Source organism: Anarrhichthys ocellatus, unplaced genomic scaffold (assembly GCF_004355925.1).
Source record: "Anarrhichthys ocellatus isolate YVR2014 unplaced genomic scaffold, GSC_Weel_1.0 scaffold58, whole genome shotgun sequence".
NCBI lineage: Eukaryota > Metazoa > Chordata > Actinopteri > Perciformes > Anarhichadidae > Anarrhichthys > Anarrhichthys ocellatus.
Window position 1 is genome coordinate 2,230,730 of NW_022280088.1, and position 26,437 is coordinate 2,257,166.

The window sequence follows — 26,437 nt, forward strand, 5'->3', positions numbered from 1 at the left end:
GTAAGAACATTTAACCCACATAATAGTGATTTAGGCCCAATGTTATTGTAACAGATAGAAATGACAGAGACACAACAGTAAGTGGTTGTAATAAATCAGGTTGGATCATTTTGAATACAAACTTAACATTTTTGTCCTCCTCTTCCTTAATGGTGTTTCACATCAAATGAGAAGCAAACTTTTTTTTACGCGCAATTACATACAAAATCAATGCAATGATGAGAATTAATTAATTAAATACATTTTTCAGCTCAAGGATGAAATTCGCACGACTCAAAAGCCTATCAGCATTGAGATTTTTCGCACGTTGCCACTGATGTCCTGACTTTGATATTTGTACACTAGACATAACCCAATGTATGTTTGAACCATAGACTGCCTATGGTACAAACAATAACGTCGCTGCTGTATTTTTGATAACGTTATTTTGAGTCTTGATGGAGCAGCTGCAATGTTAGCACAGCCTAGCACCCATTGGTCCAAACTCCATTCAGTAAACAAGAAGCTGGTGTTGCATTTTTAGCCATTTATTGCAAATAAATCATGGCAAATCCTGTTTATTTTGGTTTCATACCGCTGTAGTAAATCAGATAATGTATAGCTTGCTAGATACAGAGTACAGCTCGGTAAAATTTTCGATGTTATGAACCCAACAGGACGGCTCTTGGTTTTTCGACATTTCTCTGACACTTCTACAACATTTTAAATGCACCAATAGTGGTTATTTCTGCCATGTTTGACGGAACATTGGTGTCAACATGGTTTGGGTGAGGAACAGGGTCATTTTAATGTGATTATTGCCAATTTGCATTAAAGTCATCGTCCAAAACACATAGCCTTGAACCTGTAGACCCATAAGGACAGAGAGCTCACAGTGTATTCCCACCACCCCGCTAATTCGCTAATGTATTCCTGCTACGTCCTCAGCCTCTATCTCTGCCTGTCTGAAGCTGGAAACCGAACATTACCACTGGGGCCTGAGGACTTTAAATCCCAGCTCCAGTGCACAGAGGGAGGTGGGGGGGGGGGGGGCTGGCTGTCTCTGATGTTATTTAATCTTACCGGCCAGGGAGTGAGCAAGCCAGCATACCCCTGATGCACGTTATCAACCTCTGATGACCAGCGAGGGAGATTGGGCGCCTCAGACGCCACATTGCCGTCAACACGGAGCACTTCAAGTCATCTTCCTGGCTGGCCCTAACCAGTCAGCAGCTCAATTTGGGTGATGGCAAGCATGCTCAGTCAGGGGAGAAGTCGGCCCCGGATGATTTCCTTCTTCTCTGCTCGTTCTCCTCCGCATTGACGCCCCTCCCCACCTCAGCTGCCGGTCAAATGTGCCTCTGTCCTCTCTTTCCCTCCTACTGCCTCCCTCCCCATCTTACCATAACTACTCTCACTCCCCTTCCCTGAAACCCAAAGACCCGGCAATCGCTCAGTTGCTCAAGCTATCTCAGGAGCCTGTCTCGCTTCAGCCCCCCCCCAAAGAGCATTCCAGCATGACAAACCACATGGGATTTCACTAGTCCTTTAAAGTCTGCTGCCTCTGGGAACCACTCTTCTCCGTGCAACATTTTAGTATTCAAGGGATACGTGACTGGGGAGGTAACCAATGCTGTTACATTCCGCCCGTCTCCTCCTGGTTGTTATTTCTGTTGATGCTTTGCAGGAGGAAAAAAAAAATAGGATTTTTTTTTCTTTCTATCAAGTGATCATAATTGGTCGCTGATTTTTCCTTTTATTTACATTGGCGGTTTGTTTTTCCTGTCATCGGCAATTCCACCAGATCAAACATTTACTGTCGAGATGTCTTTTACTGAAGTCATTTTTTTTTTTATTTTAACACATAAAAGCATCACAACAACAATATACAAATTCTTAGTAATCTTTAAAACCAAAACACATTTACACATGCAACAATAGGGTTTAAGACAATGAGTAACTTATTGAATCATTTTGTTTTTGGAATGTGTTAACATTACTCTGCAGGAGAAACGTCCAGACTATCCCTTAGCTCCAGAACAACATCTGATATGTCAAATATGTGTAGTGTACTGTAATTCATTCTAAATTTGAATGTTTTCAACATAACATACAGTTCTTTTACTGGCATTACTCTCTACCTTTTAGACAGTTACAACCTTTAGTGAAAGAAAAAAAGAAAGGTTTGAAAGCCTATGTAGTTCTGTTAAAAATGTACTTTGAGAATATGACCTCCAGACAGCAGTCTGACTCCTAAATGTGGGGTGCTGTCACAATCAGATGACGCCCAATTGGATTTTAAAGAAGTGCAACTCATCATACAAGACAATGTGCCCTGTTCTGCAGTGAGTCCACTCAAATGAGGAAACATGTCAACAAGTCCGTCACAAAAGCCTTGCTGCCGTCCTTTCCGTCATCATTCTCAACGAGACACATCACAGTGCCAGGGACGGTCTTAACATTAGCGTAGTGTTTCAAATATGGGTTTCAGATGAAATAAAAGACAAAACTAGAAGATGACTCAGTTTAATAAAATAATTCAAGTCAAAAGAAATGAAAGGTTGAGGAATAATCAACAGAATAGATTATTGCTCCAGAGTAAAGTGTGTTGTGTTTGTTATATCATCAATCCATGTGGCCTCTTCGGTTTGACGGAATTAGAATGATTGTATGATTGTCTGTTTGAGTCCTTTACATAGGATTGGCTGTAAACCTACAGCCACAACACTGAAAACACATTTATAGACACCAAAAATATACATTATGATACTGTCAAAAGGTACAATAATTACACAGAAAAGGAAATTACAGAGTTAAAACAACACCATTATGTTTTCATTTATCTTTTTGTCTGTCCACTTTTCTTCTCTCGTCCTCCCCAAATGTGTTGGGCGCGTTGAGCGCGTTGAGCGCGTTGGGCTCTGTGAACCCATCAAGAGCTCCTGGCAGAGAGTCAAGAGTCCCACCTGCCCTCCTGCGGCTGGATGGGGCAGCCATGGCTCTCCACTCTAAAAGAACCACCGAAAAGCTTCCCCGCTGTTGACCGGCGTCCTCTATGGGAGACAAAATGTGAAGGACACAATTTAATTTCCAGATTTCAAGGTCATGCCATTGTCATGTCTGTGTAAATCACAAAAAGAAAAGCATACACACATTCAGAAATTACAGGCCAATTTGGAAGCCAATAATCAATAGTATTCGAATCAGAACCAGGATAACGGCAGTTTGAAATGGCAATGGACATTAAGTAAAGAGAAAACCCAGAAGGGCACTTAAAGCGACTATAAAGCCCAACCACCAAACCAAGTATTTCATCAAAGAGCCAGCCAAGGTGATTACATCCACGTCCCACCCACACCCAAATAATCATTACGCTGGATAAAATATTCAATACAAATTCCCAAGAAGCAACAATGAGGCATTTAATTACTGCGAGCTCCAGCCGCAGTGAGGGGGAACAGTGCATCATTTCAATTTGAGCCCGCGCCAGCAGCCGCCCCTCCTCCTCCTCCTCCTCCTCCCCCCCAAAACCTCTATGGCAGAGTGACAGCCTCTCCTTTCCGAAACTCATTTGGAAGTCAAAGACATAAAATACTGAAGTCCCCCACCAATCCCCATGACCAATTAGCACATTTTTTGATTATTTTTTTTTTTTTTCACGCTGTTGACAGGGGGGAAATAGTGCATAATCACAACTAAAATCACTTTAGTCTGAGTGGAGGGCAATTTGACATTTTAATACAAAGTGTCATCTGTGGCTCCTTAAAGGCATGCTGATGAGAGCTTTAGGACCAGACTCCTACACTCGGGCGTATACTGCCGATTGACCAGATGTAAGCATTATTTACATTGTACAGAAGGGATGGGCAATAATTTAGTATTAACCTAGATCAACTTTTCGGTGGATTGATATATGATCATATCATGTCACTTTTTTTACAAAATGATGTTGCTTGAAGGAATTATTCGAAGCAGTTGTAATGTAAAAAAATAAACACAGTTATACAGTGTGGGGAGATCTGTCATATGCATAAGAGTAGAGCTGTAACAACGAGCCGATTAATCAATTAGTTGATTGGCAGAAAATTTATGAGCAACAATTTTGATGATTATTTAGCTGCTCAAGACATTTTTCACTGAGAATTAAAATACCACAGATTTGCTGATTACAGCCTCTCTCAAACGCAAATACTTTACGCTTTTTTGTGGAGTGTCTTTTTTACATTTGAGTTGGAACTTCTGGAAAATGTTGTCAGTTGTACAACTAACATATTCATAAATAGCTGTTTCAGATCTCCCATGTAAACAAGAAAGGAAATACTTACAAAGTGGTCAAAAAGAAACACCTGTGTTTATCAAACCTCCAACAACAACAACGACAAATCATGAGCCACACTAGCTGTAAGGTTAATAATCACAAGTGTGCAGTCATTAGCTATAAAACAGCAGATGATGCCTAGATGATTTTAGGACTTCCTATTCTCTGAAGGGAGGGAACCTAAACTCCATAAGGGTCTGCATGAAGACAGGTGCTGGAGCCTATGTGTGCACTGTAGCAACCATTTACCATTTTTCACACCACATTAAGCAGTTGCTATTATCCTTCCAAGTGAATAATGGAGGGACCCAGAACAGCAGGATACCATCATCACCAATTTAAAGCCCCGAATGAAATGAAACACCATCACGTTTTGAAGGGTCAAGACGCTCTCACAGATCTGATGTTTTCTTTTTTGCTTAATTGCAATGAGCTGACGCCTGCCCCCTTGTTATGTCATTGCAGAGCTATTAATTGTGTTTTCTCGTTTTGGGAAGTATTTAGGCTTTTTTGAATACATTTCCATGTACTTTCTGCTTTTTAAGATAAAAAACAGAAAGGATGAGTGAGTGGCGTGAAACAAAGGTGCCCGATTTGATGATGGTTACGTTGTGAGTTTTCTAATCGCCTGAAACCCCAGAAAACATTGAGAAAACTAAGTGTTATTGATACATTTGAATGTGTTTGTTGTGATCCTATGTGGCTACCATAGGTGTACTGTAGATTAACAGTGAATAAGTCTCTTTAGCCATTGTTTCCCTCCAGGTCCCCTTGTTATTTTGCATACCCTCATTGACTAATTGATAAATGCAGTGAAAACACCTGACAGTATAATGCAATACAATTCAACAGCATCACAAACTGCAGCTTCCACAATGACCATGCATTTGAATCAACAGCTCTCCCAAACAGTTTCAACAAAAACTGACCACATTTAAAATGAAGGTAGGGTGTATTGCACGACTGCTGTATTAGACGGCATTAACTTTAACTAGGTGTAGCTAGTAAACTGACAACTGAATAAATGTTTCTCTGATAAAAGGGGTTACATGGTGACAATTTGTGGCAACAAAAATTGACACAAAAAGACTCAAAGCCTGGAAGACAATGAGACTAATCTGCAGTTCAGCACATTTCACGTTTACATAAAGGCCCAGCCTGGGAACCCAACAAACACAGTACATATTACTGCATGTTAGTGTATGTCAGCATGCCCCATTGGTTAGCTCCTGGCCGCCGATCTGCACTGCTTTCATACGGAGGTTACGGCAAATGATGCCGTCACAACCGACGGCATCGCCGTGGAAGCGTAGCACCCACCCTCCTGTTCTCTGTCAGCCCTTTCAACACAGTTTGCACCGTTAGGGCCGTTAGCACCGTTAGCTAAGATGTCGACCGTTTTCGAACCGTTAACGTGTGTCGACGGTGAGCCAACGATGAGAGGCAATCGAAATGCTCCCAGTCTTGGATCTTACACATGTAAGGCACAGGAAGAGAGAGCAACAGGCACAATTGTACAATTGTAATGGTATGAATATGGTGTGCACATCCTCATTTGATATGAGGCACTTTCAGCCTTAAGCTCTGTCCTCACGGTCTAGTACGTGATGCTTTAAGAGCTGAGGCAAAGAGGAGCGAAAGGTGAGGTGTTTATCTTGATCCATATTCTCACATTGATCAGTCCCTGGTGGAAGTGCGGCTCGCCAGAGACAATAATGACCCTGATCTGGGCACTCGGCATGTCTCTGTTTTGTTAAGTTCCCGCGTTATCGATCCAGTGGGACTCCTGAGTGCTGCTTGGATTCACTCCCGGGCCTCCTCGCCTCAGCACACTGCAGTGACCAGGCACAAAGAAGGCTCAATTAGCACAGCTCTGCGTTGTCTGCTCCCCCACCAGCATACACCTTCAAAATCACTCCATCAACCACCAGTTAGTGTAAAAAGAGACAAGAATACAGAAACAACAGGGAGGAAGGGAGAGACAGAGAGGGATAAAAGGGATAAAGGGAGAACGAAAAAAAAAGAGGAGAGAAAGGTGGGGAGAAGGTAAGGGTTGATAGTGTTACACCAGGGACACGGGAAAGACACCAAGGTTTCACCTCAAATCAAGACGCTGTGGCAGCGGCTCAGCCTCACGTCAACACCGCTGCCTCTGCAGCAGAGCATACATAACAACCTGGCTACAACGACACACCGAGGGAAAGACAATTTCCCGCTCTGGCAATGAATGCACACGACCGAGTATTGAACTGACTGGAGGAGGAGAAAGAGATTTCTCCAGACCTCAAATTAACCCCACCACACCAGCACAGTAGGCAGTGTATTCTGAGTGTCTGCCGGTGGCTTTCGTTGATAACGGCACAGTAAAACTGACGTTGTGGAATAATTCTCTGCTGATTCCAGAGAGGCAGTGTGAGGTCTCTGGGCAGCCACGACGCCCTGTGATCCTAACTGAACCTGGCAGGTGCAGTTAATGCTGAAGCCACGTCGTCTGCTGATTGAGACGAGGTAGTAGAAAGACAGGACGTTGAATAAGACTCAAACCGACCGGACTAAAGCAGTGTCTGTAAATGCTGCTTTAACCTCTGCACGGGGGCTCATGCGTGCACACACAACATAAACCACCAACCGCAATCTTAAACACCCAGGTTAAGGCCAATCCTCCCTATCTTTTCCACACAAAGAATAAAACATGAACAGTGCCCAAACCCCCCCGGCCCTGGCCCTCCTTTCCCCTGCAGCCTTGGCGTCACACTGAGCTGTGGCCAGAGATAAACCACTCAAGACGATGAGGATGATAATGGCAGACGCCGCAGCGCCTCAAAATTCAATCAGCACCGAGACGTCAATGCGGATGAGTGTAAAAGTGAAATATGCTCGCCGGCGTGTGTTAAGACGCCGCACAGGGCTTGCAGAAACAACAACAGGCGATGAAGAGGACGATGAGGGGAAAAAAAAGAAGGGGAGAGAAAATGAAAATAATGTGTCTCTACTACTCTGCTTCCCGGCAGAATCCCACTGGCATTCTGAGCAGCCCTACTTTAACCACAGACTGTGAATAAATTACCCTTTTGAACTCGGGGTGATTGCAAATGTGCCCCGGTTTCTCTTGAGACATGTCTGGCACTAACCCTTAGCTCTATGCTTCCAGCCAGCCTTGTCACAGAGCCCCCCCTACCCACCCCCTCCCTCCCACCAACACACACACCCAAAGCACGGACACACACACGAGCATGCATAACATCATAAAACTTTTAATTTGCCATAATTGCGGGTGGAATTTTTTTTTTTACAGCCAACTACAAACCTTCTAGACCCCTCTCTTTTTCTGTCTAGGAATTCTCAAGAATCTCTTTATACTCTGAGATAAAAAATAAAATAAAAATGTGTTGGAGATGAGAAAGTATCCTGGAAAAAAATGTGTAGTGTGGCAGAAAAATCTGAGTACAGATGGAACAGATAGAAGCAGGGTGGAGACGGATATGGGGGAGACAGAAATGGAGAAGGAAGGGAGGAATCTTAGGGAGACACGGTGGCACTGGGCAGGTTGAATAGCAGCCTGTGAGAGAGTGTGCTGATGTGTTTCAGAATGCTCATTATAGCACATGGCCCATACATTACCCTGACAATACCCATTATTTATTAACTTACAGGCCGGGAACCAGGCCACTTTTCATGACCGCAAATCTTTGGATGCGCACTCACAGGCTGCAAACAAAATATATGTAAATAAAGAACACTGCCCCCCCCCCTCTTGACACACAAACTGCATTTGACACTGCCCTAGCTGTCTGGGCGCTTACCTTTTTTTAAGACATAATTAGATTTTTCACACAGCATCACCACTGCAAGTGAAATTTGTGTGCATACCAGGTCGGCCTGTTATTCTTAATTTTTTTTTTGCCACCAAAACCTCCACCTTGCAAGCGCTGAATATATCAGTCAGAAAAGTCTGTGATCATTTTAATGAAAAATGGCAACATGCAGGGCCTTCCATTATTCTTTTAGGCAAACTAGTGGCGAGACAGACAAAACTAGGAAGAGATGGGAAAGAGGGGTAAGGAAAGAGCATGTTTCGTCAGAGCCAAGGAGCCAGTCAAACATTCAGTGCCGATCTCCAGGTCTAAGGAAGAGGAGGGGGGGGGGGAGAAAAGTTGCAGCGGTGCAGTCAGCCTCAACTGATGTGTTATATATTGCCTGTCACTTTATTCTGCAGGAATATTGGGGCGTTGCCAAGCTCAAACCTGGAAGGTATAGCAATCCATCACCTGCACCGTTACAGGCGTTGGTGGGTGGGGGTTGAAATCTCATCTTGAAGCTTGTAGCCAATATTCTAGCCACCCAATGCCGTTTATAAAAGGTACCTCTCCAAGGCCGCTATCACGGACAGACCACTCATCTAGTCATCCACTCTGCCTCCAGTCCTGCGTCACGACAACGTAACGCAAACACACTGCGCAAAGGCTTACACCTTGAGTATTAGATTAATCTACTGAATCATCAATAACATTAATTCTGCTGATAATAAGTAAACTGACTCTAATAGAATAGGCATTTGCTGTGATGAAATGATCGTCTTGCTTTGTGGCTTATTGCGGCCAAGTCATTTTTTAAATGTGCAGTTCTACACTGTATTGCAAAGCACAGTTACATGTGCTGTACATCACAATGGGTAAAACCACCTCAACCCAAATAAAAAATAATTATAATATTATAGGTCAGTTATAGGTCAGTTAACGTTTTCATAGATTGATTTCAACATGGCCGTTTAAAGGGATTTAAGTATATATTGGGACTAAAATATGACTTTTGAGGAAGGTTTGGTACAACAACACTGACTTATAGCCATGCAGCAAAAACAAATACTATTTTTTAACTGATCCTACAAAATGCTCACAGCTAACGGTGTTTTTAATTAAACATTATCACATAGTAGTTCAATTTTTCACAGTTCCCTCAGATTATAACTTTCACAGTATAACTTGCAGAAAATGATAATAGCATTATTTTGTCAGTTACAGTGACTGTAGTTCTCTTTAGTATTATGTAAATTAAATAATGCTGAAGACTTTTCTGAAAACGCTGAAACAAATCTCAATTTCTATTTCTATTTCAACTATGACAAAGACTTCTTATTTTTTATTTGTTATTTCTTAGAACCATCTCATCATCACTTCAGACGCACATACGCCACAAACGCACTCTCATTACATACCATACATTCATTTTTCACAGGTGCCATATAAGCTGGACTTAATTAACTTTATCTACAAGTGAAAATAATTATGATTTAAATTTTTAGAAAGTGTTCATAAGTATTTAATCATTAATCAGTTCAAATGTTTACATCAACATTTCACTCCCTTTAGAATCAACGTGAGATAAGAATAACTGTGGCCTATAAAACACAAGGTTGATGCTACATTTTCTGTGTATTGCCTACCCTTGCAGACATTTACAAGCAATTGTTTCATGCTCATATTCTGCACAGATCATTGGCGTATTCAATTATCCTTGCAGGACTTTAAGTCTGAGATATTACCAAATTGAGTTGAATACCCTAAGCTATTTCTTTTAACCTATTTTTCCTCTAAATAGCATATGTATTCAGATAACCGCCCCACATCGATATGCTCGAGACACTATGCACACAGACAAAGAACTCGAGAACACCAGAGTCGTGATAGCATTCCAAAACTGAAATACCAGCTACAATCTTTTAATATAAGGCACAGCCTTGCTCCAGGCGTCCATGCGAGCAAATCAAGCTAAGTGTATTGCGGATGTTTGTGAGTAATGAGGAATTTTGGAGTTTTTCGCTGACTAGGCATGGTTGAAGTGGGGATAGAGGGGGGGGGGGTGTGTATGATGGTGTTCTTAAGAGCTGTGCCAGGGAGAGGCGGTCACAGGGGGGAGATTAGGCTGAGGGGCAGCGAAGGAAATCCAAATCCATCTCCATCTCAGAAACATCCTAAAGCAGATTACTTACTTCAGTGAGAGAGGGGGAGAGGGAGTGAGGGAAGAGAGCGAGGAGCAGAGGAGCGTGAGATGGATGAGGGAGCAGAGGGAGAGAGAGAGAGAGGGAGCAATTAGCATAGATGCAATTCTGGCACAGTCCTCTGACTTGATATTTGACCTTCTGCAAGAGTCTTGCCAAATATCGCCTGAGAAGCGCAGACGGACCATATGGCAAAGTGCTGCTGGAGGCTGAGTGCAGTGTGACTCCAAGCATCCGTATGCTAATGGGGGAATGTAATTACAATGCGGTATTCCTGTAGGACGTATATTTTACTAGCCCTCCATAGGAGTGGGTTTGCAGTGAGACGGGCCAAGGCTCAGTGGCTTCAAAAAATAGACTTTTTATCAATCGCTGAGGGAGCCATTGAGTGGGGACAGTTGGATGGAAGGAGCCCAGTGTAACAGCAATGCAATTTGTCCCTTTATGAGGAGGTCAGTGTTGATGGAAAGAGTCAGATGTTTGACTGCTTTCCTCTGGACACGCCCCCATCAGTAATGTCACAGCAGATGTTCTCTATCGGCTGCTGACTGCAAAACACCTGCTAAGCTAGTGAGATCACGGATGGGGGCGTGGCCTAAAGTGTACGATGCTTAAATGTTTCAAACCGTATTGTTACTCCAGATTTCTGACTTGCGTTAGATCAATATTCATTTATCCTTCAAATCTTGGGATATTATCCAGCTTTTCCTGTCCAGAACCTATATGTGAACCATGTTGCTTGATGTTATTGGATATTGGCAGTTGAGATACAGACCTGAAACACGGGGAGACAGATAAACACCAAGCAACAAGGTCAGCTGCTGCAATCGAACAGGGGATACTCAGTTACAAAGTATGCATCTAAACCACAATGCCTGGATGCCTGTTAAGTTTTTCATTAAATGTTCAGCATTGAGGTTAATGACGTCATCTTCGACTATGAAGATGTGTCAGTATCCATGTGTAGTATCAACATATAGGATCACCACAAGAAGCCATAATTGGATTTTAATGATAAATGAAAGAAAATATTTGACAGTAACACTTTACTTTAAAGGTTCAGTAGGTTGCATGTCACTATATCCTGACAGTAGTACTTAAGACAGATAATCTGTGAGGAAATCGGCCTCCTCCTAGTGCTCCTCATGGCATTCGCAAGATTCCACCGGACCCAAAGGAAATCAACCAATCAGAGAGCAGAGGAGTCTCTAATGCAGCAGTCGAACACTGCTTGTGAACTCTGATCAAACTGACAAACTAGGCCGCGCCGTTCAAATAGGAATCAAGTTTCTGGTACTGTAGAGCCTATTTCTCACCTCAAATGTTGTCAGAAATGTATTTAAGTGTGCTGTTTATCTGTAAGAGTGGAGGTTTGTGACCCTACCACTATTTTGAAAACAGACGAGCCAAAGCCATGCTCTGCCCACTGACTGGTGCAAAAATAGGCAACGCAGTACAAACATCTTGATTACTATTTGATCAACGCTGCTTTGATCAGTTTGACAATTTGGTACGAATTCATGAGCAGTGATTGACAGCTACATGAGAGACTCCTCTGCTCTGATTGGTTGTTTTCCTTTGGGCGTGGTGGAGTCGTGCGTGATTGCTGTGAGGAGCACTAAGAGGAGGCAGAGGAACATGATTTCTTTACAGATTATCTGTCTCATCTACTGCTGTTAGGATATATTGACAGTTTTAGCAACTATGATAAAAGGTTATTTTTTATAAAAGTTACCAATTGAACCTTGAAGTCCCCTGTTTAGCATTTAAAGCGGTAGACAAACATTTATAAAAAGGCTTATAACACATTATTATGTAGATGTTAGCAGATATATACATCTCCTTACATCATCGGTATTGTGTTTTATCAACCATAAATGTTATAAATGCTAAATAAAAGGACTTGGTAGTTTACATACTGCAGCTCCATTATGTTTTTTCTTTTTATCCATATAACAAATAAATGTCTAAATGCTATTCGATGCAAAGCACTCATTGCCCATGTAAAATGTTCATACTCAAGGTACCTGCAAAATGTTTACTGTCAACATATTTCATGTTTTTTCCCTTCCATAAATGCGCCAGTCAATCAACACTAAAACAAGAGATAGGATGTGTTGACTTTCAATATACAGGTAATCTAAATAGGCAAACACAGGAGATGCAGTTCCCAAAATCATGTGATTTGTACACCCAACCATCCATTCTGACCCGCAGATCAAGGATATCACAGTTGTTTCCTTCTAAATGTATTTTGCAAAGCAGATTGGAAGTTTTTAAACTGGTTAAATATTTACAAACGTCTTCATTCGAACTTGCTTGTATGAATAACTAATGCTTATACTCAAGAGGTTTTTGTCCAGTAATTAATCAGCATTTGTCATCAAAATAAGGAGCAATGGCAGAGACAATGCCTTAGAGATGCATCTCTTCTTTTAATGTCTTCACATTGTCTAGTACTTTAATAATAACACCAACTCAGTGCCAAGTTAGAACAACCTCCCCCTGTAACACAGAATACGAGCTCACACAGTGTGAGAGGTATCTAGGCTAAAAAGGGAGCGACTTTCTGCCGCTGAAATAGTGCTCAGCCTCTCCCATTTAGCATGCATGGAAAAATCCCTGCCCACACACAGACGGAAGCTGAGCCGACCCTCGTAGGAAGATACTGAGGCAGCACCCTTGGGTCAGAGGCTGCCGTCTGTAGCCGTCGGGATCACCTACCTGCTACTAAGTACAGCAGTGCCGGCCTCCATTTCAATTAGCTTCACCTAAGTACCCTTGTCCAAGTAAAGCAATTTTTACACAGGGCTGCTACAAAGCTAACTCTCCTCTGGGAGCAAGCCCTATATTGGAGACATCGGAGAAGATTTCAGGTGCTGCTGAAATTTCTGAGAAAAAAAAACAAAAAAAATGCAGCCGCGAGGTCAATTGAGCTCCGAGACGGTAAATCGGAGCAGTGTGAGCGGCTAGAAGGGCTGGTGTTGCAGGATGGAAGTGTGGAATGAGGGGTAAGATGAGCAGGACACGCGTTTGAGTGTGTAGATACCTGAGGGATCTGGTATGGAAATCCCCAATTTCTCAGCCAAGTTGCAGCCCTTTGAACAGCGTAAGACGTCAGCAAGCACGGCGAGAAGCGATGTGGGTGTAACGAAGCGAGGGCTAAGCAAGGCAACATGCTGCCAGTTCTCTGAAATGTTAAATTGAAATGCAAAGTAGGAGCAGGCCTTCTTGTTTTGAGCAGATTTTTCAGCATCTGTGTGGGAGCCCTAAAACTCAGGTCTATATATACAGAGCTCTGCATATTTACTGTAAATCAACATAATATTTAGGTTAGGATTTGAAAATGCAAACAGTTGAATCTTTAATTGCACTCTCATAATGGAGTTAAATCAATCTGTGCACCAAATTCAGTGAGGAACAAAAATGTCAATTAAGTCAAAAATTAAGATTTTTTTGCCAATTTTTACCTGAGTACAGTGGCTTCAGTCTGCTAATTATTATACAGATCGTATAAGCAACAGCTGTTGATATTGACATGAGACATGAACATGAGAGAAGATACTCTTATTTTAAAATGCGCACTTGACCTGCAACAAGTCATCAAAGATATAAGACTTAGGATAGTACAGGGTCACCACAATAGAGTATTACAGTGGGAGGAGCTATTTTTGGGAGCCTCTTGTTTCGGAACTAAAGATTATTTTTCCCATCGACAGTGTTGGTAGACTCACAGTGGGAGCATGTCTTCGACTTGGATGGACATGAAACCTTCTCGATTAAATTAGCAGGACAAAGTGGGCAGTGGCCTTGATGTTTAAAAATAGGTCAAGGTTAAATGTGTGAGGGGAAGCTTAAAGAAACAGCGCATGCCTTGCCTCATTAGCACCAGTGGTGTGCCCTTGAGCAACGCCCTTAAACCCAACTGCTCCAGTGGAGCTGCTCAGTAGCCAGCAGGTCACACTGTGGTTGTACTGGGCAGCTTCCAGGTGTGAACGTGTGTAATTGAGGGGGTGTTTCCTGCAAAAGTGAGCTGGGCTCTCAGAGAGACTTCACAGAATAGATAAAGGTTAAAGAAAAAGTCTACAAGTCACAGGATAAATCTGAGGGTCGCGAGATGAGTAACAGGACTGGAAAGCAGCAAAAACATAATTCTGCTACTAATCTTAGTTTTTTACCTCTTGTGGATCACTGGAAAATGTTACTGTTTCAGGACTATTCCAATAAAGCAAAAAACAAGATTGAAAGGGTTGAGAGAGTATCACAATTATACATTGTTTTGTTTCAAAGCCGGAATTATTACACATTGGTTTGACCGTTCATTTTATACTTGTATGTAGACTATATACGCCCATGTTCAGCTCTGTTTCGAACCTGCCTACCGATAATTGAATCAGTCAATCAACCTGCATGACGTGCAGGTCCGCTCAACGCGTAGTTGAGATTTAGGAGGTGTGACCTACAGGTACCCATAACACCCTTCGCTGCGTCGTTTCGGAGAGACATTGACGTTTGTCTTCGGAGAAGCCTGATTCCAAGAGTCATATGCCAAAAAGGTGAGAAACCACTGTGCTAATGCATTTATACTTATTGGAAAGTCCAAGGCTGTGTAGGAAGTAAGTCTTCATTTGGTTGTATTTAATTTAGCTGAAATACACATACAATAACACTGTGAAGTCAGCTCTTTAGGCGTATGGAAAAAAATAATAACCTCCCTTCGAAGAAAAAAACCATTATTAATCTAGTTTGTGTCAAAAAAACTAATAGATTACTTGCAGCAAACTAAAAATAAGGAATTACACAAGTAGGCTTTAGTTAAACTTGACGAAGACAAACAAAAACAAGCCAAATATCGTCAGGAGAAAGCCAGTTTGCAATGTAACATGCTAAAGGCAGCATTTAAGACCGAGCTAATCCAAGCAGACTCCCCTCTGCTTCGACATTCCAGCTCCACGCTGATCAGACGGAGAAACCGGTCCCGGTTTGTCAAGACACAGCTTGCACTCTGAGCAGATTGAAATCATTTCCCTATACTCAACAGAACGCAACAGACAGATCTTCAGAGGAGTGACAACAAACAGCGAACAGCTCGATGGTTTATCAGTGGTGGAGGACAAAGGGGCTTTCCGCTCAGGAATGAAAATATCCACCTGATGTCATCAACTGGTGCATCATAAATCCTATCCCTCGCCCGGGGGCCACAGACTGACTTCACGCCTCTGTGACACTCTCTAACCCCAGGGTTTCTATCAGATAAAAAAAAAAAGAAAACCTTGAAATATCTTTCTGGGCATGGTGTCAGATGCTTGCCATGAAATATTCATGATGTGAGAGCAGAGCCACAATAGAGGAGGTGGCAGCATGCGAGGATTTGACTTGCAGAAACTGAGACGCTTAAACCACATTGACCGATTTCTCCCATCACCAGTTGTCACTCACAAATTCACTTTCACGCCAGTTTCCTTGGATGAATGGCACCGAGCCATCTGTCACTTACTGCCTTTTAACCTATAGATATAAACTCATTAGTGCATCTGCAGACCTGCAATTTTATTGCGCTGTATATTACATTTCATCTGTTTGGCAACTACAATGAGGTTAACAAAGATTGGAGTTTTCGTTTTCTTTCTCAATAGTGTAACCTGCATCAAGTAGCTTTACGAATGAAAGCGTTAAAGGACCATTATGATGTTTTTCTGTGCTTTAACCAGTTAACTCGACACAAACTATGTATACTGCATATACAGGACAATATCAGGTTTAAGAGTTGCTGCCAAAGAAAAAAACTTTTCAAAAGGCACAATCTGTGATCCAAACGTAAACAAAGAGAGGACAGGAGCCACATCACCACAATTTCATACAGTGACACAAGAAAACAAGTAAACCAAAATCATTCATGTTTTGTGACTCTCTTTACATTCATAATGTTCGAAAACGCAGTCCGATATTTTGAATATATTTTTAAATATTTAATATCTAAATGGTTTAGCAACACAAAAAAAAACACGTCTTTCAATCTATAGTATACACGTGAATACACCTCAAACTAATTTGGTCAAATAAACAACTAAACTATTAAATTTTCATGACATCCACGTTTACTTTTTTTTACTTGCACCAACCAGGAAGACTGTTAATTAGAGTTTATCATATGCACTGATAAGGTGACTTTAAGAGCACGCCAGATGTTCTATTGTGATGGATTACCTATTTCAAACCAGTTTCCAGTCTCGGCAAACAGATAGCTTCTCGGAAGGCAAGAGATCAATCCAAAAACTTAGGATATGCTTCAGAAAAACATTCGTCGGTGATGGGATGGGGCCCTCAGATTTGCTGGTCTATTGTCAGTGAATTCCTTGCATCCGGGTCAGGGTAATGTCCTCATCTTGGGCAACAATAAGCATCATGTCAACCAGACCCATAGCACGAAGCAAGAATGCTGAGCGGTGAGGAAAATGTCGAGGTTTTTCTACACCTTAGAATGAAGTAAGGTGACTTGATGCCCTCTTTGAAATCAATTCCAGTCTTCTTAATTGCATGCATACATACATGGTCGCAGAATGGGGGTTAATGCATTAACTTCTCGTAAGTTGATTTAATTCACTGCCGGAACAAAACTGATGAAAATACATGACTTTGCTTACGCTGTCCTGTCCTGTTGAAGCTCCAGTTCAACAGGACGCCGTGAGTTGTCAACGCTTGACAATCTCTGTGTTGTACATACAATTAAAAGCAGAAAGTCTTGAAATTATAAATCTTAGTCTTGTACGACAGTAAACTATAGGTATCGTATTTACCCATGACCAAAAGTCCGGTTTGAATGGTTAAACCAGAACTGAATGGGAAGAGTATGAATTTAAAGCATGAATGAAAGATGGTATTTTTTGCTTCCGTTTTGTTTTTCCTGTCAACTGTTTTAGCGAGAGGTCATATATATTGACGGTATATGGGGAAATATTAATAACGTTTATTTTTGTTTCATGCAGTACTGTGGTTGACCACCGTAGCTCTCTTGATTGGTCCGTAGACTAAAGCCATGATACTGGGCTGTTATAGTCCGCTCCCATACGTCAAACTGGACAACTACCACTGCTACTATTGGAGCACCTTGCTTATAGCAGCGCAGCGAAAACAAAGTCAAGGGACAGATTTATTCTGTTGAAATAAGGTCACGTGATGTTTTTACACTGGGAGTTTTGAACAGAAATGTTTCTGCCACAGCAATACTTCATCAATTAAATACGCTCCATTGTTTAAATGGCGAGCTTTCACATTCAGATATCTTGACATTTCCTAGCCTGGATTTCACTTTTTTTTTAGTCACTTTGAAATAGCCAATTCATATGATTTTACTATTTTATGATATTCTTCTTGTCTTAGCAGGTAGCCAAAGTGTTGGAGCTATTACTTTTGGTCCACAAATGAGAGTGGTTTACCAAACTCAGCCCACAATTGAAAGGAATTGCGACAGTTATATTGTCTGTATTGAAGAGCATCATACTGGCCATCATCAGGATCATGCATTATTTTCCTGTGTAGTTTATTCTGTATTGTCCTGTGTTTAAGGACAATGTAATAATATAGTTAATGCCTAATAGGGTTTATTACCGAGCCTCATAGGAAGAAGCAACATGCCTATTGGAGAAATTTGGTAAAAGCTGATTGAAAATGGGGAATACCATGTTCAAGAACAACTTTTCTGATTTGGCTCTTCACGTTTTCAGTTCAGTCACTCATTTTGCCACTAGCTTTGTTGCATTTCACTCAATTAGGGCAATACAATTTAATGGAAAGGGCTTTGTACAAATTGTTGCATTAGAGCCAAAACACACAACATGGGCAGACATTTTAAATAAGTCAGGATCACATTATTTTTGTGGAGAACAAAAACAACTCGTTGCAATACTCTGCGCTCATTGAAACCCCACGATTTTCTCTCACACTTTTTCATATAGGCTCTCAGTAATGACGAGATACCTTTTAACTTCTCAGCCAGTCACCATCAATAATTGATTCTCATCTGTTTAAAATTTAAAGTGCCACACATTAACGTCCTCCCGCACCTGCTCTTTCACGCTGTCCGTCCTCTGCTAGGCTGCTTTCCACCCTCATGTCTTTCTCTCTCTCTCTCTCTCTCTCTCTCTCCTCGCACTATAATAAAGACAATGGCAATGAGTTTTCTTTCCCCACTGAACCAGGGATGTTAAATCAAACGGGGGCAGAGGAGGCGACAGACCACATAATGTAAGGCCATCGTCCAGACGCCTCCGATTACGCTTTGGCCTTAATTGGTGGCAGTGGCGAAAACGATGAATTCTTTAACGGTGCCGTGCGGTTGTGCCTCTCCAAGCGCAACAACGGCCTGAGGAGGACAGCTACTCGGCGCAAATGGAAGCTGACAGAAAATCCACACGGCACGACCAATCTAGGGGAAAAAGGGCATGACAATGAATAAGGGGGCCCCTGCTCTTAAGCAGCTGAGGGTAGCTTGCAGGGAAGATGTGTATAATTAAGCGGTCTGCATCGTGGTTCAGATGGCAAAATCCTATTGTCTTGACAGGAGCTTAAGGTTGCCCTTTAGGTTGAGATGCGCGGCGGCGTACGGCCTCATTTTTCTTTTCTTTTTTCCACACTCCCCCAGACCTCTGCGACCAAATTAATCTGCAGTTTTAAAGCTTGAATAAATCCAGTAAGTTGGAGATCTGCAGATCTTAAGACTGTCTGTCCCTCAGGCTTTTCTTTCTTCGTTTTTTTATATTTTATTATTATTTCTTTACCCCCTCTCCTTTGCCCACAGAGATTGGCTGGCAGCACTCAGTGTTATCTCCAGGGAGGCAAAGGTTGGGGGAGGGGGTGAAGGCCACAGATTTGTCCTTATCTATTCCGAGCACACCTAAAACAAATTAGACCTGGCTGCCATTGCTTATTTGGCGCCCGTGCTCTCATTAAGTCTGAATCCAAGCTATTTTCCTCAAGGTCCTGCTTCATACCATTTTGGGCCGTGTCTTTTATCACAATAGCAAAGGTTTCTAGGCAGCCGTGCCACCTTTTCATCTCACCCATTTCATGTAGTCATATCAACGCTGCACAAAGAGCAGAGGCAGAGAGAGCGAGAGAGAGAAAGAACATCCCCTTACACTAGGATGCTGTTTTCTTGCACAAGACTTGACGCTGGCCTTTGACATTTGTTTATTGAAAGGAGGAATCTGTTCAATTAGATTTTTGTTTTGCCGTTTTCCTGCTTTTTCTGCACCGTTTCATGATACTAATCAAACTGAAGCCTCTTTGAATGTCTTTATTTCAAGGATTTTGACTTGTTTTTTTAGTAATATGAACGTCAAAAACAGAGGTGCTGTTTAGTTCAAAGTGTTCCTGTCAATATAGTCAACAACCCAGCAAGCTCCTGGAGTCTTACGATCATGTTTCTATCAAACTGTATAGTTATGGATGATGTGGTTTTAGACATCTGTAGGCATACTCCTACAGGAAAGTCTGCATTATTGAGTCATTCACAAGCAAAACCTTGGAACAAACAGGAATTACACATGCAGAGTGTACACCTCAAATCCACATGTTTCAAATGTTTTCAAAGTCTGGTTGGATGTGTTTGAAAGTGTCCTGTAAGATTTCACTGTCATATTTATTAAATGAAATGTCTGACTGCATAACACAGTGAAAAACTAGACACAAACTTATATGACTTTCGACAAATATTGTACTGAACTCATCTTCTAAAAGCTCTTTAATAAATGTATGATGCCTAATTTAGCAATTAATTAAAGTCATTATGACTCTATTTCATGTATTGTTTTATGTTAGAACATCCACATCAACACTAGAGCTCTACTTGTCTCTATTAATAACTAAATCACATTCGCTGTGATATTACTAGTAAATTATAACCTCTAGGAACTGTTTGTGTATATTTCTTCACATTTCTGGTTAGAGAATAATATAAACTTAGGAATACTTGTTATACATGTGAGATGTATATAATTCATACTTAAAACTATTAATGAAAGGAAGCCTCCACGTAATAACTCATATGAAATAATTCCCAGATAAACTGAAACCAAACTGATTTGGAATATAACCTGCCGAAATTAGAATAAACTTGTTTCATTACCTTTGACCTAAAAAGCCATCGTTAACCTCACCGTGAAGCTAAAGTGAGAACGTGTTTTGCTTTTAAAGATTATTAGATTATTTTAAAGTCTTACCATTGAGCCACTTGTTGGATATTGAATCCCAAGTACCTTAGAAGACCCTAAGGTGTCCCAAGATGAATCTGAAGAATCACAGGATAATTAACACAAAATGATGCTCAATTTTTCGGACTTTTTTCTTTCACCTCTTCGGGAACACAACCCTTATCCTTCAAATGAAACAACCTGAGAAGGAAAATCACTGTTTGGGTCATGTCCACACCAAGGCCATGACTATGATGAGGGGTCAGAACTAGACACCGCGTCATTTTAAAAGGCCTCAAGCCAAAAAGGTTAGAACACATGAACAACACATATCCGCCATGTGAATTTTAGTGCCACAAAGTTAATCTTATTGAGCAACACAAGCTGGCAATCATAACTTTTGCATTTACAGAAATTAGGGAAAGGCTACAGCCTTTTTTCACGAATCTCTCTGCAGAAATCAGTAAAGTTGAGGTAAACAGGTGAGGTAAACAGAGGTGAAGACTCAGCTTACCCACATATGAGTATTATTGCATTTGAAAGTTAATGAAGGACCTTTGAGCCATAGGAGCTCAAGCTACGCAAAGGTAACTGCTCGGGAAATGTTAGGTTAGATGAGATTCCTCTGCCAGACTAATCCATCCTGGAGCCTGAGAGCAGCACGGAGACAGAGACGGAGAGAGAGAGAGAAAGAGAGAGCAGAATCTGCTGCAGAACAGCACAGCAGTGACACAGGGCAATTCTCTAGGGCCTTGCATTAGCGCGCTAAATTAAAGGGGGTATTAGATTAAATTGGCTCTCCGATTTCAGGGGTGTGAGTAAAATTCTGATTTGCATTTTCCACCGCTGCTTAAGATATAATTAGTTCAGGGTGATTCCCATGTGGAAAACACTGACAGCCAAATCTAACTGGCTGCCAGTAGCTTATCGTCTCTTCCAAGGCAAAAGGTACACTCGGCTCATGTTTGGTGTGTGTGTGTGTGTGTGTGTGTGTGTGTGTGTGTGTTTGTGTTTGTTCGCGAGTATGTGGTAAGAGTGTGTTTGTGTACATGCTTGTGTGTGAGAGAGTGTGCATACAAGTTGCCGTTCACGTGTGAATTTGCACGCATGGGCTGTAAATTCTCCTTCTAAACTTACTTAAGCACCTTACACCTCACACTTCAAATGCCACTCGGCTTGTGAGCGACCATTAGCACCACCAACAAGGTGAAAAATAAGCACTCCCTGTTAATATAGGTATAAAGGTTTGTTGAAGCAAGAGTGCAACATCACACCTCTAAGATGCCTTTAAACCCAAAAGCCATTTCTGCAGCAGAGGGTGTGCCTGTAATTACAGATGCAGAGTCAAAAATAACAATTACTTGCTGGAGAAGTCCATAATATGAATTACTGAAGTCAGTGAAGGAGCTTTTACCTGCAAGTATGGATTTGTTTGAGGGGTTTTCACACCCTTGGTAATTCTAACCGTCTTTTTAAATGGATGTTTTCAAAAGTGAGTCTACCCATGCATTATGAATGTGAGGCCAGCTTCCTCAACACCTGTTTGGGGACACCTGTTAGTACACGATATACGGAGTCGACATTAAACAAGCTTCCGATTGCCACTTCTATGCTTTACACGTCCGACCTGTAACCCATCGGTGACCGCTTTATTTAACCTCTGAAATGCTGGTTTCCCCATAAGAAGCGTCACAGTTTTCCACACTCAATGAAAAGGCTCACATATACTGTGTATCATCTTGGTCCAACACGCAATTTTAACTAAATTACTAAATTGAGTATGACACTATGTACCAAATGGAATAAATCTAGATGAGCAATGCGTTTCTGCACAAAGTGTGTTTATATGACTGACCCACTGTTTTTGGATTATGGAGGTAACAATCAGACTTAATTTAGTTCCTCAGTTTCTGTTTCAGTTGCAAAGTGGAAAAGCTTTTGATTCTTGGCACTCCTGTCAAAATCATTAAAAGTTATTAAGATTTTAATCAGGGATATTAGCACTGGATTCCATGCTGTCAGACTGGGATTGAATTGACAGAAGTCCTCCATGTAGCACTAGATTGTAGAGTACATGAGACATAAATTATGAGAATCATATGAATAAATAATAATATGTTATGTCACAGCAGTACTGGGTCAAGAACATTTGCATTCAGGTACAATCTCAATCTACTTTGAATCCTTCCATTATTTCCTGATCACTACAAAGCAGGCACAGGTGATATCAACATTAGAAAACATTCGAAAAAACACACCTAAATGAACTTGAAAGACGTATCTGCAAAAATGAACACCTAGAAAAAAATCTCTCATGGATTCAAACAAGAATCAGACAATCTGATGGCACAAATTCATAATGAACAAAGGAATCCATACATCATGTGTTTCCCATGAGTAGATTAGGTAATATTTTATGATTAACCTCTTTTTCCTCTCTATGTAATCACTTAATTAATGAGCAAATCATCAGGCCCTCAGGTTACATTTGTTGCCGACTCATCCATACAAGCTCATGTTAAGTCAGTGAGCAAGTTCAGACACTCAGGGTAAAGAGAACCACATTTGAAACTTAACATTCATACTCTGCCTTTGCCTTTGACAACGAAATGTCAGCTGCTAAATAAATCTATTAAAACCAACCTTTAAAAACCAAACCGCCCTCCGATTGTGTCCTAATGAAGCCTACTGTTACTTGTCAATTATCCCAGTGCTTAATGTGTTTTTCAGACAATGTTTTTTTTCAGACTCTGCACCCTTCTTGATATGTATCATACCCCATATTAATCCCTGATTGGCCATAATGACAAAATATAATATAAAATGATTTCCTTTCAACCCTACTGTATATGCACAATCAATTCATACAAGATCAGTGGGAGAGAATCGTTGTGGGTGTTTCACTCCCCTCCCTCACACAAAACTTGGGTATGTTTTGAGAAATGCCATCAGCAGCCCTGCCATTACTCTCACCATCTCTTGGTGGTCGGAGGCTGAGGCTTTGTGGGATATTGATTCTCCCCATCCAGAGACGGTTTCCATAATTGGTTAAAATGACCGGGTGTAGAGAGGGATGGCTCTCTGCTGAAAACCATTTCCCAGCCCTGCTTGGAGCTGAGCCAAGCTCGGGGTTGTTCGGATGCGTTCCAGCCCAGCCTGACTGGCAGCAATTAGGGGTGTCTGAGCCAAGCTCAGCTTGCGCTCCACACAAACACCCCTAATTACTGCCAATTAGGCTAGGCGGGTAGGCAGATTTGAGAAGCCGGGGGGATGTTCAGGCATGGGTGGGCATGGAAACAATTTTCAAGGGCTTAGAACGTGACTGGATGAAAAGGTTAATGCTTTGGAGTGCAAGGGGATAATAACAAAAGAAGGGGAAGCAGAGCCCCGGTTCTCACCTCCAGCGACGAGCCTGGCTTCTTCTTCAGCTCCTCGCATTTCCTAAATTTGCAGATCTGGTGGCCCGTTTTGCGGTTCCGACAACTGCTGCAGACACCACAGTTGATTAGCCGCCTGCAGGGTGCACAGACCCCACACCTTTTCCTTTTCTTCTTCGCTGGGTTTCCACTGGATACCGAGGAATTATTCTGTGGGCAGTCTGCCAGATTGGCAATTTGAAACGCACTGTCTGTAACGGCTGCTGAGGCTGCGGGGGAGTGAAGGGCTGTCATGACGATGACCCCGGGAGGTAATGAGATGCCCCCTAAAGCCGGGATAGCGGAAAAAGTTCCAACGCGTTCTTGGAGATTCATTATCTCTGCTTCAGCAGCGCCGCATTTCAGCTTGTTCATGCATTCTCCTGCTAAAGGTCTGCAGTGTTCGGGGGATAAGGTAGAGAGGAAATTATTATTTGCCATTTGCAGCGTCTCTGGCAGCACGCCAGGCTTCCCCGGCCTCTGGGAGTCATTTCTATGCATGCTGGTCCTATTAGGGTTTATTGCCGCTGATTTCCTTCCCCAGAGCATGGCGTTATCGCAGTTCCAAGGGGACATGCCAATTCTAGCACTGGGAAAAATAGGTGTTGTGATGCGGGCAATCTTCTGTGGAAATGCCCCATTGGTTTTATAAAAGTTTGCAAAAGACCTGTACCTTTCCATTTCTGCGTTATAATCCAAAAGCTGGCTTAATCCACCGTCCTGAAGAGTATCCTTTTGTAAGAGAGACACATCTGCATTCTGTATGTTTTCAATGCAAAGTGCATTGCTTATGTTAGCCATGGCTGAAGAACGGTTGTCAATGTTCAGGAGAAGAGGGTGAGCTTACAGCGGCCTTTGACGAACTGGAGCTGGTTACGAACAGTGCGTTACCATCCTGGTTTTATCTTTTCCCGTGCTAAAAGCGGAAAAACAAACAAAAATAGTTACACATGAAAGAGGCAAATGTTTTTCATTCTAATCAAATTTCATTTCCCTGCTTCAACTTTTCCCTGAAGATAAAAGCTGAACATTTGAAGAGTCTTCTGGCACATTGTTTACGCCCTGCGTTTTTCTAATGGAACTATCACAAATAGTCAGAACTGATCTTCATGGTGACAATAACCTGATAGCTGTGATGGACCAACATGCCATTATTATAATGGGGTAGAGAATTAGCATGCTTCAAGAAGATGCAACACTTTCAACATTTTTTTTAGATGTCTTGTCAAAGTATTGTTACATATTTTGAAGAAAGTCCAATCAGCTACTTCACAGAATGAATAAATACATTTTAATAGAGGGTACATTCCATTCAAACATAGAAATTGAATATTCAAAAATACCGCTATTTTGAAAAGTTAGAGCCCTACCAGGATTCAGATTATGACAGCAGTAGCTACAAACACACAGATTTTTACCTCAGGCTTGCAATATAAGCTCTTAAAAATAATCTGCTTTGGGTGCCCCGGAGGAGCATTGTTAGATATTCTCACATTTATCATCTAAGCCAAAACGTAGAGGTGGACCATCCATGTAAACACGACCCTGTCCAGCCTCTTAAGAGCACCTGGTATTCATTCATGGCCAGCTCTATTACATTTACTCAATGACAGCACAGATAGCCACTGGTGGATTTACATCCAGACGATGGACAAGACCAAATACAGTGTCAGCTGCCTCGGGATGGGATGTGTGTGTGGGGTGGGTGGGGGGGGGGGGGAGCTCCATTTCCTCTCTCTCTCTCTTTCTCTCTCTCTCTCTCTTTCTTTCTCTCTCCACCAGTCTGGATTCGGTTTCCACAGATAAAAGCCCATTAGACACATCTCCCCCTACTTCCATTACCTTTTTCTGGGCTTTCTCTCTTAATTGCCAAAGCTGATCCATTGCTGGAACACTAAAGCATTTCAAATCACTTCCATGGTGCTACCCAGCAGCTGTCTCAAAAAAAAAAAAAAGAATTATAAATATACACACATGGAGCTGGAGAGTTTGTACTGGGTGGAGTTATAAAAGTCATCTGAATACTGAAGTAAGTGCATCTCCTTCTGAACATGTCCTAGCAGGTAAATATTTGCCTTACAAAAACACTATCTCGGTATTGTCCCAGTGTCTGTTACATTAAGCATTTAATAAAAGATACACTTTCTAGCATGCCTCAACTATCCAACATTGTTACTTTTTAAACCATTGTTGTTATTTTTACACAAATGTGCAACCAAGAGTCCTATCCATCGTCCAGTTCCAGAGCTGCAGGTTCAATGTCGACGTGGTGTCCAAAACAACCTGCAGCAGCCACCAGTAAACAAAACCCTGCTCGGCTTAATGATCATCCCTCCTCAGGGTCATTATTACTTAATCAATTCACCCCTGGAGCGAAATACGCAGCCCAAAGGCAATCAAGTCACGGACATTGATTTTCAGCCTGTAAACAAAGTTTAGAGAGACAGAAATGTTCAATACTTGCTGGAGAGAGAGAGACAGCGAGAGGAGAGAGAGAGAGAGAGAGAGAGAGAGAGAGAGAGAGAGAGAGAGAGAG

At 41.8% G+C, this 26,437-nt stretch overlaps 1 protein-coding gene across 2 annotated transcripts in view; it reads right to left on the reverse strand.

Annotated features, from left to right (window-relative positions):
• Positions 1 to 1,788: 1,788 nt before the first annotated feature.
• cxxc4 (CXXC finger 4) overlaps positions 1,789 to 26,437 on the reverse strand; it is a 25,525-nt gene continuing 876 nt past the window's right edge. Inside the window, exons 2-3 of one of the 2 annotated variants that reach the window (XM_031871456.1) lie at positions 23,884 to 24,817; positions 1,789 to 3,032 (exon numbers count right to left, since the gene is read on the reverse strand). In XM_031871456.1, coding sequence (XP_031727316.1) covers positions 2,988 to 3,032; positions 23,884 to 24,702 — 864 coding nt within the window. In that variant the 5' untranslated portion in view covers positions 24,703 to 24,817 and the 3' untranslated portion in view covers positions 1,789 to 2,987. Of the gene's footprint in view, positions 3,033 to 22,038; positions 24,818 to 26,437 lie in introns of those variants that run through there. The other variant, XM_031871455.1, reaches the window with a different exon arrangement.